The sequence below is a fragment of the Lemur catta genome, chromosome 1, assembly GCF_020740605.2.
Source record: "Lemur catta isolate mLemCat1 chromosome 1, mLemCat1.pri, whole genome shotgun sequence".
Taxonomy (NCBI): Eukaryota; Metazoa; Chordata; class Mammalia; order Primates; family Lemuridae; genus Lemur; species Lemur catta.
This window is the reverse complement of record NC_059128.1, coordinates 77,209,598-77,223,898: the sequence shown is the minus strand read 5'-3', so window position 1 is coordinate 77,223,898 and position 14,301 is coordinate 77,209,598. Positions and strand designations below refer to the sequence as shown.

General features: G+C 36.7%; 1 protein-coding gene across 2 annotated transcripts in view; it reads left to right on the top strand.

Moving 5' to 3' along the window:
* The window catches only part of TTBK2 (tau tubulin kinase 2), a 132,002-nt gene that overhangs the window by 27,489 nt on the left and 90,212 nt on the right, over nucleotides 1–14,301 (top strand). For both annotated transcript variants that reach the window (XM_045539634.1, XM_045539627.1), the window contains exon 3: nucleotides 1,946–2,093. In XM_045539634.1, coding sequence (XP_045395590.1) covers nucleotides 1,946–2,093 — 148 coding nt within the window. The remainder of the gene's footprint in view (nucleotides 1–1,945; nucleotides 2,094–14,301) is intronic.

Here is a 14,301-nt window from a genome sequence, read left to right as displayed (position 1 = left end):
TGTCCTTAGAACTGGCACAGTGTCACTTTGCCATATTCTGTTGGTTAAAGCAGTCACAAAATCCATGGGGAAGTGGACTTTACCTCTTGATGGGGGAGTAGCAAGGTCATATTGCCTTCTTCAATATGAAAGGTCTTCTTCATTTTGAAGAAGAGGAAGCATGGATGATATTATTGTGGCTATCTTTGGAAAATACAGTCTGCCACAGATTGTATTCTCTATTCTTTCTCTAATCTCTGAACCCCCATCATGCTATGTTGCCTCTGTCTCTTTGCCTCATAATATTGATAATGTCTTAGGGCTTTGTCAAGCCAATTAAAAAATTAATGCTCTATTGATGTTAAAATGGCATATAGGAATGGAGTGAGGTGCAAAAACATTACTTCAGCCTAGATTTTTTGTTCTGTCATTTGATAAGGTTTTTTGTGAGATAAAATATGAAGCCACCTCTCCATGGTTAGAAGGATGTCCATTTGGTACTGTTTATGAGTTTTTAAAGTTATAACAGGCGTTGTTTAAGAGATAAAATATAAAGAATCATAAGTACCAGTCAAGGCCCACCAAACAGCAATTTATTTAACTGAATACTGCTGGAACTTTTTTTTTTAATCCCAAATTCATTCTGTAGTTCCTCAGAGTATTCCTTTCCCATTGCCAAATGAAAATAAAGGAGTATGTCTCATATGTACAAAGCAATAAGTAGTTATTAACCAGTAATTATACAGCTAGCACTTTGCCAAATGCTTTTGGGGACACCAATAGAACAAGTGGCCCTCTCTTTGAAGAAGCTTAGTTTCTCTGTAGTGAGGTAGGACACTGACAGTGGAAAGTTAAGCAACATAACAGTTAAAAAAGCAATGTAATAATACATTTGATATCTGAGGTATGACGTGGCAAAATGATTAATTGAGTGATTAAACAAATAATTACCATAGAAATCCAGAGGATAAAGAAATCAGCCTAGATGCAATAATCAGTGAAGATCCGGTGGAGAAAGAAGTAGGACATGAGCTAGGGCTTCTTGGGATGGTGAGGATTTTGAACCCTGTGCCTATGATAACTTCCTATATTATATCACATCTTAGACATTTGATAATGTGATAAGGAGAAGACATAGTTTAAGGAAATGAAAGAAGGCTAACTTATTGCCGTATCTAGCTTGAAGAATATCACTGCTGAACCCCAACTCAATTTTTTAGAGCCCTGCATGTCCATTTGTCAGTAGCTCTTTGAACTTGCTTATAATACTCAAGGATCTGCTATTCCCCAGTTAAGCTAGCACAGTTTATCAGGAAGAATATTAAGTGTCTGATGAAAGTGCTTAAATTGATTAGAATTTACTCTTATTTGAACATATAGATGTATAGTGAACTCTGGGGTAGTTTAGAATAGGAGCACTTTGCTTTCTCTGTGGAGCCTGTTAGATGCCTCAGAGAGAAGAGTAAAGTGATGGTGAAGAGGGCTGGGTGCTGGCTGCCAGGCCACCTCCAACTGCCCCCCATACACATACACCAGATTGGTTCCAGGTAAGATTTCAGTTGGCAAAAGGATTTCATGGTTTGAAAGTGTGCAAACAAATGCCTTAGAATTAAAACAAATCTGGTTGCTGAGTGGCATTTGTGGGAAGTGATTCTTTCAAATACTGCTTATTTTTTGTGACATTTCTGATGCTGGCTGTAGACTAAATTTTAAAATTGTTTGTGGCTTAAATAATTTCATTACTTTTTGTGAACAAACCTGTAAGAAACGGTTTTGATGTTATTTCCAGGAATTTGTTTTCTTCTTGGCATATACATAATTAATTTAACAATATTGAAATATTTTATCATAAAATAGGGATATTAAAATTATATATTATTTTCTAAATATAAGAGATGATTTGGTTTCCAATTAGAATCTTATAGTAATTTTGAGTGTGTTTGTTCTTATTTTATTTTCTGTGCAGTTGAGAAAGATTGGAGGTGGGGGATTTGGAGAAATTTACGATGCCTTGGACATGCTTACCAGGGAAAATGTTGCACTGAAGGTGGAATCAGCTCAACAACCAAAACAAGTTCTGAAAATGGAGGTTGCTGTTTTGAAAAAACTACAAGGTAAGCTACTTTGTATGATGTACAATTTATAATTTATTGTAATCTTTCTGAACCTCTATTACATTCTCTAACTACTAATTGAATACTCTGGTGTCAGCCAGGTATAAACTTGCTGACCATTTTTCTCTTGATATCAGTAGTTAGTAGTAGTAGAAGTGTGTGATTGCTTAGAATAATTGGACTTTGGGAGTTGCTTTTCATGGTAAGGATGAGAGAGAGTGAATTAGCAGAAACATTATACTGCTTTAGAAAGTCTTGTCATAAATCCACTATAATAGGCTGGGCGCGGTGGCTCACGCCTGTAATCCTAGCACTCTGGGAGGCTGAGGCGGGTGGATCGATTGAGCTCAAGAGTTTGAGACCAGCCTGAGCAAGAGTGAGACTCCGTCTCTGCTAAAAATAGAAAGAAATTATATGGACAGCTAAAAATATATATAGAAAAATTAGCCGGGCATGGTGGCGCATGCCTGTAGTCCCAGCTACCCGAGAGGCTGAGGCAGGAGGATCGCTTGAGCCCGGGAGTTTGAGGTTGCTGTGAGCTAGGCTGACGCCACAGCACTCTAGCCCAGGCAACAGAGTGAGACTCTGTCTCAAAAAAAATAAATAAATAAAAATAAATCCACTATAATAAAATGGGCCTTTCCTTTTTTTTTAAATAACCAATCATAAATACCTCTGAGTTGTTTCCACTCATTTCTTTGGATTTTAATCACAGTGAGGAAGCTGTCTTCAAGTCACTCTGCAAGATGGGTTAATAATAATTCTATTAGTTATGTGTGGATTCTCATTAACTTAAGTTTCAGAGAATAATTTTCTGGCCCTGTTTTCATTTTTGAGGTCCATTTTACTACATAGGTCCCTATTTTTTTTACTATAAGAACAAATAATTTTTTTCTGACATGAATCCAGTGATCTAAAACCCTGAATATATTGCTAGTTTGTGTTCATCTTTGTGTTCTCAGTTTAATGACATACTCTGATGTTACGGATATTTGTTTGATCTAAAAGAAAATTAAATAGGGATGATCACTTCCCTTTACCCTAAGCTTTCCAGTTATCCAAGTTTCTCTATCAGTTGGCTCATTTGATTACAGCATGATGCTAATAAAATTATAGATCTATTTAATAGTCATTTTTAGCTCAAAGTTAGCTTTTACACAACATTGTAAATCAGAACAGTGGCGAGATCAGCACCCATTGTCACTATAGTAGAAAAACAATTAGAAAAGGAAGAATAGAGAAAACGATAGCTCTCTCTTTTTCTCACCTTTTCTATTTTGTCCCGATTTCTCTCAAGTTGTTCTTAACTCAGTGATGTAGAGGCCACAAACAGGTGTCACTGAGGCTACCTTTTCCGTGGTTGCACAAATCCTAGGATATCTATTTTACTCTCAGCCAAGCCCATGAAGGGTATGTCAGCATTAACTTGGGGTGGACAGTGCCACTTCATCTATCTTTCTCCTGTTTGGCCCTGAAGAGATGCTTCCAGGTGATACAGGATACAGCTCTGCAGCCCTTTCAGGAGGTTCTCTTATCTATTTTGGCCATGGTTTACTCAGGATTCTATGTAATAAAGCTCGAAGATCAGTTTAGTACGTTTTATGAATGAATTAGAGACCCATGGATGCTAGTTCTCTCCTTTCCTTCTATTTTATTTTTCATGTTATTACCTAAAATGTTTTTCCTACCTGCTTATAATGACATGACATCCTATTCCTAAGAACCTTTCACTTTCCAGAAATAAATAGGTTTTTAATCTGTTTTGTTTTATTTATTTATTTATTTTTGAGACAGAGTCTTGCTCTGTTGCCTGGGCTAGAGTACCATGGCATCAGCCTAGTTCACTGCAACCTCAAATTCCTGGGCTCAAGTGATCCTCTTGCCTCAGTCTCCTGAATAGCTGGGACTACAGGCATGTGCCACCATGCCCGGCTAATTTTTTTTTTCTTTCTATTTTTAGTTGCCCGGCTAATTTCTTTCTAGTTTTACTGGAGACGGGATTTTGCTCTTGCTGAGGCTGATCTCGAACTCCTGACCTCCAACACTCCTCCTGCTTCGGCCTCCCAGAGTGCTAGGATTACAGGTGTGAGCCACCACTCCTGGCCCTAATCTGTTTTAATAAATAGATGTATATTTCAATGAGGTAGCCCTTGACTGTCTTCTCTTGGTTTCTTAACTTATGCTTTCTACATACTTATGCCTTACAACTTCTTTTCATTGAGGGTGCTTTGTAATGTGGACCACTTTGAGAACATTTTTATGGGGCTGAGCTACTATTGTCTTACTTTAGGCATAATGACTTCTTACTGAGTGCCCTCAATGTAAAGGCTAAGTCTTTAAGGAAAAAGGTATACAACCAGAGGCTAACCCATTTAGGATTGGTTGGTTTTAAATTGATGTTTAATTTTTGATACCTAGTATAAGGATTGGTTTCTTTATAAGATAAAAAGATACTTTATGATGAATTTAGCCTAACTCCTAGTTTTGCTCCTTTTAATAAATCAATCTTCTTTTCAAAATTCACATAATGCCCTTTCTCAGATTCCCTCAGTTCTCAATTGTCTTTCTTAAAGTCTTTCCTATACTTAACAACCGGAGATTTCCTCAGTTCAGGCAAAACTCTCATCACTAGTATGTTCCTTTCTCGTTGGCCCTGAAGTGTGAAGGCCTTACTTAACATTTTACCCCATATTTTCTTTGTTTTTTAATAGATGAGGTGTCATTATATTGCGCAGGCTTGTTTTGAACTCATGGGCTCAAGGGATCTTCTCACCCCAGCCTACCGACTAGCTGGGACTACAGGAGCACTCCACCCTATATTTTCTTCTGCATGACCTTCCTCATGCTACTGTATGACATGCTCTCTTTTCAAAGCTTTCTGAAATGTTTTGGATACAATTTGCAGTTCTCTATTGAATCAAGCTAGATTCTTCAGTTTTACTTGGTTTTTACAAATGTAACTGAATGTTTTAGTCACTTGTAAACTAAACCATCTATTTATAGGCCTATTAGATAGTGCTTTTACACTCAGTTATTATTCTCTAAAGTGTCCCTACTAAGTAGAGCCATAAAACTTACTAAGCCTTTCTTCTTATTAATATCATTATTCAGAGATACATCTTTGTGTAACCATTTATTTGTGTCTCTTCCTTCTCTCTATTCATGATATACTATCTTCATTTTTTTGTTTTTCAGTTTATTTGCTTTGAAACTCTGTGCAAAGGTGATAATTGCTGCTCTAGTCTGTTAGATTCTCCCATGTTAAATAAATGTTTTATGGTGATATTCTACCTATCTTCATTTATCCATTTTCATGATCTCTTATACTATATCTCAACATACCACTCTGTTTTTTCTTTTTATTATACTAAGTACAGTCTTATATTCAGTGCTGTGGTAAGAGGGAAAAAAACTTCTGTCCCTTGTTTTCAAATCTGATCATTAGTAATTCTGTAGTACCTCAAGAACCATCAAATACTTTTTGTAAAGTTAGATTTCCATTCTAGTCCTAACAAAATTTGGTACATGTCTAGAATCCTGAAGTTAGATAGGCAAATCTTAAATTTGCTTTTCCCCCTAATTTTTTAAAGACTGTTTTTAATGCAGTTTTAGGTTCGCAGCAAAATTGAGAGGAAGGTACAGAGATTTCCCATATATAGCCTGCCTTCACACATGTATAGCCTCTCCCAGAATCAACATCCCCCACCAAAACAGTACATTTGTTACAATTGATGATCCTATACTGACACATCATTATCACCCAAAATCTATAGTTTAGGATAGGATTCACTCTTACTGTTGTACATTGTGTGGGTCTGGACAAATGCATGATGACATATATCCACCATTATTCGTATACAGATGCTCCTCAACTTACAGTGGTGTTATGTCCTAATAAACCCATCATAAGTTGAAAATCATAAGTTGAACCATTCTAAGTCAGGAACCATCTCTCTCTCTATTTTTATTGTCCTAAAAATCCTCTGTGCTCTGTCTGTTCATCCATCCCTACCCCCTGACCTCTGGCAACCATTTATCTTTTTACTGTGTCTATAGCTTTGGCTTCTCTAGAGTGTCATATAGTTGGAATCCTATAGTATTGGCTTCTTTCACTTAGTACTATGCATTTAAGTTTCCTCTGCATCTTTTCATGCCTTGATAGCTCATTTCTTTTTGGCACTGAATAATAATCCATTGTCTGGATGTTCATCTACTGAAGGACATCTTGGTTGCTTCCAAATTTTGGCAATTATGAATAAAGCTTTTATAAACATCCTTGTGTAAGTTTTGTGTGGACATGTTTTCAGCTTGTTTGGGTAAATACCAAGGAGTGCTATTACTGGAATGGGTAGTAAGATTATGTTTAGTTTTATAAGAAACTACCAAATTGTCTTCTAAAGTGGCTGTATCATTTTGCATTTTCATCAGCAATGAATGAGAGTTCCTATTGCTCCACATCCTCACTAGCATTTGTTGTCAGTGTTTTGGATTTTGGCAGTCTAACATGTGCATAGTGGCATCTCATTGTCATATTAGGTTATTAGGTATGAAATGTTCTATTTCCTTAAGTACTAAGTTAGACAGTTCATCTCTTGTTTTATTTTTATTGTGAAGGTACATCCTCATTTTTCCAAATGCATGGTTTGGGTTGTGATTATCTTTCAAATTTTTTTTTAGAGCAATTTTTGTGAAACCATGGGTAAGTTAAAAATTCATGTTATTTTGAATATGAGTTCCCTCGTGAAACCAATGTAGCGCAGAGAGTTCACAATATCAGAAAAGTGTTGGGGAACATTGTAGCCAATGACACACAGTACGTCGATGGTTTGAGAAGTTCCGTTCTGGTGGTTTTAATCTTGAAAATGAGCCACATGGGTAACCTGAGACCAAGGTGGATAACTATGAGCTGAAAGCTGTAGTGGAAGCGAATCCATCTCAACCTACGTTTGAATTAGCAGCAAGGTTTGATGTTAATGATTCCAACAATATTGAACCATTTGAAATAAACTGGCAAGGTAAAGAAACTGAATAGATGGGTTCTGTATGAATTAAATGAGCATCTGAAGAGAAATCATCTTGAAGCTTGCCTTTCATTGTTGTCATGACATAAAGGTGAACCATTTCTACACTGTATTGTTATATGTGATGAAAAATGGATTCTTTTTGACAATCACAAGCATACGGCGCAATGGTTGGATAACGATGAAGTGCCAAAACACAGTCCTAAACTGAATATTCATCAAAAAAGCTAATGGTGTCTGTTTGGTGGTCCAGTGCTGGTATTATCCCCTACGGCTTCATGAAAACTGGTCAGTCGATTACAGTAGATGTCTACTGCAACCAGCTGGACAAAATGATGAGGATGTGATTAAGCAGCCAAGATTGGTCAAAAGAGACAGGCCAATCCTCTTGCAAGACAACATTCAACCACGTGTCACACAAACAATGCTGCTCGAACTACACCAGCTGGGCTTCGAAACTCTTTGTCATTCACTGTATTCACTAGACTTTGTACCAACTGACTACCACTTCTTTCAGGGTTTGGACCACTTCTTGCAAGGAAAAATATTCAATCCTCAATGAGCTGTGGAAAATGCCTTTCTTGATTTTTATCACCACTCGCTTGCTCTCAAGGCTTCTTTGCTGCTGGCGTAAACAAGCTACTGTTAAGATGGCAAAACTGTGTAGTTTAGGTGCATACTTTAGTTAATTGTACTGCTGCTTGTTTGAGATAGAATAAACTAAACTTCTGATTTGAAATCAGACATTTCATATCTAATGGCCTAATATTAATTTGCATTTCCTTGATGACATGTGCCATGGGGTATTTTTTTCATGGGCTTATTTGCCATCTACATGTCTTTGGTGACGTGGTCTGTTAAAAGTTTTTGACCCATTTTGTAATCAGATTGTTTGTTTTCTTATTGTTGAGTTTTAAGAGTTCTTTGAATATTTGGAAATCAGTCATTTATCAGATAGGTCCTTTGCAAATATTTTCTCCCAGTCACTGGCTTGTCATTTCGTTTTCTGTCTTTTGGAGAGCAGAAGTTTTTAATTTTAATGAATTCCAGCTTGTCAATTTTTTCTTTCATGGATTGTGCCTTTGGTATCCTATCTAAAGAGTCAATGCCAAACCTAAGGTTATCTAGATTTTCTCTTATTTTATCTTCTGTGAGTTCTATAGTTTTACATTTAGGACTGTGATCCATTTTGAGTTAATTTTTGTTGTTTTTTTTTTTTTTATTTCAGCTCATCATGGGGGTACATAAGTTCAGGTCATATACATTGTCCATGTCCCGCCCATCCCCCCCGAGTCAGAGTCCCAGGCGCGTCCGTTCTCATTCTCCAGAGAGTGCGCCTGGCACTCACCATACAGTCATCCCTCTATCCCCTCCCCCCCCCCACCTCCCCGGGTCTGCACCTTCAAGCACGACCATTCCCCAGAGGGTGTGCAACGCACTCGTCATGTAGGCATACACCTATCCCCTCCCCCCACCCCCCATCCCAGTCTGATATCCAATTGGTATCCTTCCCCGATGTACATTTAGGTGATGATCAGGGAAACCAGTTTTCTGGTGAGTACATGTGATGCTTGTTTTTCCATTCTCTGGATACTTCACTTAATATAATGGGTTCCAGCTCTCTCCAGGAGAACCAAAGAGATGTCCTATCATCGTTATTTCTTATAGCTGAGTAGTACTCCATGTTATACATATACCACAGTTTACTAATCCATTCGTGGATTGATGGGCACTTGGGTTGTTTCCACATCTTTGCGATTGTGAATTGTGCTGCTATAAACATTCGGGTACAGGTGTCTTTGTTAAAGAATGACTTTTGTTCTTCTGGGTATATGCCCAATAATGGGATTGCTGGATCAAATGGTAGGTCTACTTGAATCTGTTTAAGGTATCTCCATATTGCTTTCCATAGGGGTTGCACTAGTTTAAGGTGTAAGGTTTGTGTCTAGATTGATTTTGTTGCATGTGGATGTCCAGTTGTTCCAACACCATTTGTTGAGAAGATTTTTTTCTCTATTGCTTTTCCTCCTTTGTCAAAACTCAATTGATTTTATTTATGTAGGTCTATTTCTGGGCTCTCTATTCTGTTCCATTGATCTATTTGTTCCTTTACCAATATGACAGTGTCCTGATTACTGAAGTTTTTTGTATATTAACGTGCAACCTTGCTATAATCCCTTATTAGTTCCAGGGGTTTTATTATTGATTCTTTCAGATATTCTACAGAGACAATAATGTAATCTGCGAACAAAGTTTCATTTTTTCCCCCAATCAGTGTACCTTTTCTTGTCTTACTGCATTAGCTAAGACTTTTAGTATGATGTTGAAATAGAGTGGTGAGAGGGGATATCCTTGCCTTATTCCTGATCTTAGCAGAGAAGCTTCTAGTTTCTCACCATTAAATATGATATTAGCTGTAGGTTTTTATAGATGTGCTTTATCAAATTGAGGAAGTTCTCCTCTGTTCCTGGTTCACTGAGTTTTTATCGTGAATGGACCTTAGAGTTTGTCAGATGCTTTTTTGTGTTTATTGCTATGAACATATGATTTTCCTTCCTTAGTTTGTTGATATAATGTATTACATTAATTGATACTTGAATGTTGTACCACTATTGCATGCCTGGGATAAATCCCATTTGATTTTTATTATACCTTCACTTTTTCCTTCTTCAATGCAGATCTGAATTTCTGACCTATAGTATTTTCCTTCTTTCTAAAGCACTTTTAATATTTCTTGCAAAACAAGTCTACTGGCAACAGATTACCTCGATTTTTTTTCTTTTTTGTATGAGAAAGTCCTTATTTCTCCTTCACTTTTAAAGGATATTTTTGCAGGGTGTAGAATCTAGGTTGGTGGTTTTTTTCCTTTCAACACTTTAGCTATTACATTCTGCTCTCTTTTTGCTATTGATGTTGAGGTTTCTATTGATATATCTTCAAGCTCAGATTTTTTTTTTCTTCATTGTGTCCAGTCTACTAATAGGCCCATGAAAAGCATTAATCATTTCAATTACAGTGTTTTTGATCTCTAGCATTTCTTTTTGGTTCTTTCTTAGGATTTCCATCTTTGTTTACATTGCCCATCTGTTCTTACATGCTGTCTACTTTATCCATTAGAGCCCTTAGCGTGTTAATCAATGTTGTTTTAAATTCCTGGTCTTGTTATTCCAGCATCTCTGCCAGGTCTGGTTCTGATGTTTGTCCTCTCTCTTCACATTGTGTTTTTTGCCTTTTAATATGTTTTGCATATTTTTCTGGAGAGCTAGACATTACTGAGTAAAAGGAATGGCTATAAATAGACCTTTAGAAATGTAAAGTGTGGGGAGAGAAGTGTTCTATGGTCCTCTGATTAGGTCTCAATCTTTTAGCGAGCCTGTGCCTCTGAATTGTGAACTTCATGAGTGCTTCTCAGTCCCAAACCCACACCCCCTTAGGTGGGATGGGATGGTTAAAGTAGGCGGGAGTTGGGTATTTCTCTTCCCCTAGGTTAGTTAAGCTTCAGTTAAAACCTCCGCAGGTTATGTTCTGATTAACTTATTTCTCCTGAGGGCAGACCTTGTTAAGAACAGAGTGCTCTGGCATATTTTAAAATGATTCCTTCTCTCTTCCCCCTGCTGGAACCAGCACGAGAGAATTGTTCTGTGATATATACTGTGAGGACCTGGTATAACTCCTAGAGGTAAATCTCACAGAAGTGTGGGGGTCCACCCTGTAACTGGGTACTCTGGAGTTTTTAACTCTCAGACTTGTTGACACCTGGCAATTGATGAATTACAGTTCAGGTTTCCTTACCCTGGCACTAGTTGCTGTGGGGGTTTCTGCTCTGGTATTTGTGATTCTCTGTATCTGCCTGTCTTTCCAATTCTAGGGGTAGTAGTTTGCCCTGTGACTTCACTCTTCTGTCATTTAGCTTACAGTTGCAGTTTCCAAGAACCTATTGATGATGTTAAGTGAGGACTTAACTATATTTATACTTGGTATGTCTTTTTATCAAAGGAAGTCTTTTTAGGATCTTTAAAAGTTTATGCATTGTTTACTTGCTTCCAGTTGGGATATAAATATATACTTAAGTGTAAAAAAATGTTTTTCTTTGAAAATATTCTGTAGATCTAATTTCTTATTAATTTTTATGTGTGTTCCTTCCATAGTATGCTCAATCTAATGAAATTTGCTGTATTTAAAAATTACTGCTTAAGTCATTGGGTAACTAGAAAATTGGCCTTTCTGTCCCATTTTACCTCCTTACTTCATGCTGCAAATGATTAGCATCATCTCTTATATACTCTTTCAAAGCATCAATTTGATTAAAACTGAGGTTTTGGCCGGGCGCGGTGGCTCACGCCTATAATCCTAGCACTCTGGGAGGCTGAGAAGGGTGGAGCGTTTGAGCTAAGGAGTCCGAGACCAGCCTGAGCAAGAGCAAGACCCCATCTCTACTAAAAATATAGAAAGAAATTAGCCAGAAAACTACAAATATATAGAAAAAATTAGCCGGGCATGGTGGTGCATGCCTGTAGTCCCAGCTACTCGGGAGGCTGAGGCAGGAGGATTGCTTAAGCCCAAGAGTTTGAGGTTGCTGTGAGCTAGGCTGACGCCACGGCACTCACTCTAGCCAGGGCAACAAAGCGACACTCTGTCTCAAAAAAACAAAAACAAAAACAAAAACAAAGCAAAAAACTGAGGTTTTTCTGTTTATATATTTCCTTGGATAACAAGGTAATTAAAGGATTAATTATTTAAAAATTTTCTCCTTTACATCCTCTAAAAGCAAGTGAAGAGCCTATTAATACTAAGAAATAATAGAGTAAATGCTATTGTTTGATAACCAAATAATTTTATTCTCAATTTAGATAATTGGGAATTCATTTGTCTCATCCTATACAACTGCAAGGGAAAACTATATTTTTCCTTATAACCTATAAAGAGGAAGTGATTCTGTTTTGATTTTGGGGGACTTTTTTTACCCTGAAGTAATGGTCCTTGACACCTAATGATTGGACGATATAATAAGACAAAAAAATAAATATTGGTCCTGGATTTTACTTTTGCCTTTTAGGCTACAGAGCACAAGCTAAGAGTTGGGAAGAAGGGTTATTATTACAGGAAAGCAACTGCACCTGTTCTGCTTTCCCTGCTTGAAGTCTTCAGCTACTGCTGCAAAGCATGACTACTCCCTCCCTGCAGTCATAATAATGTAAGAAATACGTAATTTCTGGATTAGACCACTGGTTTATCCAGTATAGAAGACTGTCTATGAAAGTTACTCCAAAGAGACCCTTTGTGGGAGAGCATAGTAGTTGCACTCTGGGATCTGAAAAGTTAGGGATACACCCTTACCTCTCATTATATCCTTTAGGCTTATATAAACCTATAATCTGCTCCTTTGTTTCAACCTGTGCATTTTTTCTCCCTAAAGTAACTTTTGCTTGCTGTTATTGATGTTCTTCGTTCCATCAAAGGGTATTAGGAAGTCTCTGAAAACTTTATCTGTTCAATGTGTTCATTTTAACATTTCCCTACCTACACGATTTAATGTTATCTGCAGGCTTGGGGATTTGTTTATTCATTATGCTGTTTTGGTTTAGAAAAAGGATGTGTAGAGAATAGAATAGGTCTAGATTATTTTAAGGAGCAGAGATTCATTTCCTTAAATGGAATATAATGTATATCCATACACACACACACATTTATATATGCTCCATATAGACAAAGAACATTTGGAATTATATATAACTCAAGAAGCCCTTGAGGGGATTAGAATTAGAGGGGTCAGGAAGGGAGAGGATCTGTTACTTTTTCCCTTTATAAATTAGTGCTTGAGAAATTTTAAAGAATAATGCAAACATGTTTCTAGCATAGTAAAAATGGACAATACTGGTAATTTTAATTATCTTCAATGTCAATTCTTATTTATTATCTTCTCTTTAAATTTTTGGCTGCTTGAAAATAGTGCAGTGTAGTGTAATGTAATTAAAAGCTATTTTGTATTGTGAACTTACTTTATAAATAGTTGTAATATCTTATGTGGGGGGAAGTCTGTAGTAGTGTTTGAGTGCTAACTACATGATAGAACAGTGCTACCGAATGTTAGGGTCATTCATACTTTATCTTATCTTAATATCATATATATCTAATACAGTTGATACATAAGGCCTCCCTCTATTTCTTTGCTTAAAAAACTTTTATTTTAGAGACAGGATCTTGCTGTGTTTCCCATGCTGGACTCTGACTCCTGTGCTCTGGGCTCAAGCAATCCTCCTGCCTCAGCCTCTTGAGTAGCTGGGACTACAGGCATGCACCACCACACCCGGCTCCTCCATTTCTTTTTAAACAACCTTTATAAAACCTTTTTAAGGGTATAAATGATCACAGTAAGAAATTTAAAAATCAACAGAATAAAGTAAAAAGTAAAAGGTTTTTTTCTCTCATTTCCTTCTTCAAAGTTAACTACTGTTACTGGTTTCCTGTGTTTTTTCCAGAAATGTTCTATCCATATTATAATCATACCTGTGTATACATACATATACACATAAATAAAATCTTATATATGTAATAATACATATAATCATCTATATGATTATATGTGTATATGTATGTATAAAATCTCCCTCCTTTAACAACCTCCCCAATAACATATGGAGTCATGCTATATAGTCTATTCTGCAACTTGATGTGACCCATTAGACTCAATCACTAGGACTCATTTTTTGCCCACCTTAATGTTATATAGGAGGAGTGATCCTTCAAACATCCTGATCAAATATGCCACTCCCCAATCCTTGCTAAAACAATTCAGGGCCTTTCCTTTCTCTTAATACGGCATACAAAAAAACACTGAAGTTACCCCTGCCTGCTTCTTCTGTTGAAACTGTTGGTCTTATACTCAGAGTGCTGATTATCCTTAACTATTTCAGTTTCTTAAAGTTTATATACTCTCACCTGTACACTACTTCCTCTGTCTTACACATTGGCTAACTCCTACCTTTTTCTCTTTAAAAAAATGTATAATAGTCCCGATATTTATAAAAATCCATAGGTAAAACAAGATTCAAAGAAATAAAACAAAGTACAATTAAGAACTTCATTTTTTAAACATATAATGTCCTAAAGTGTATGTGCTTAAAAAAATGTGATCCTACTTTTTCCCTCTTCTTCAATAAGATTATAACAGGACTTATTTATTTTTA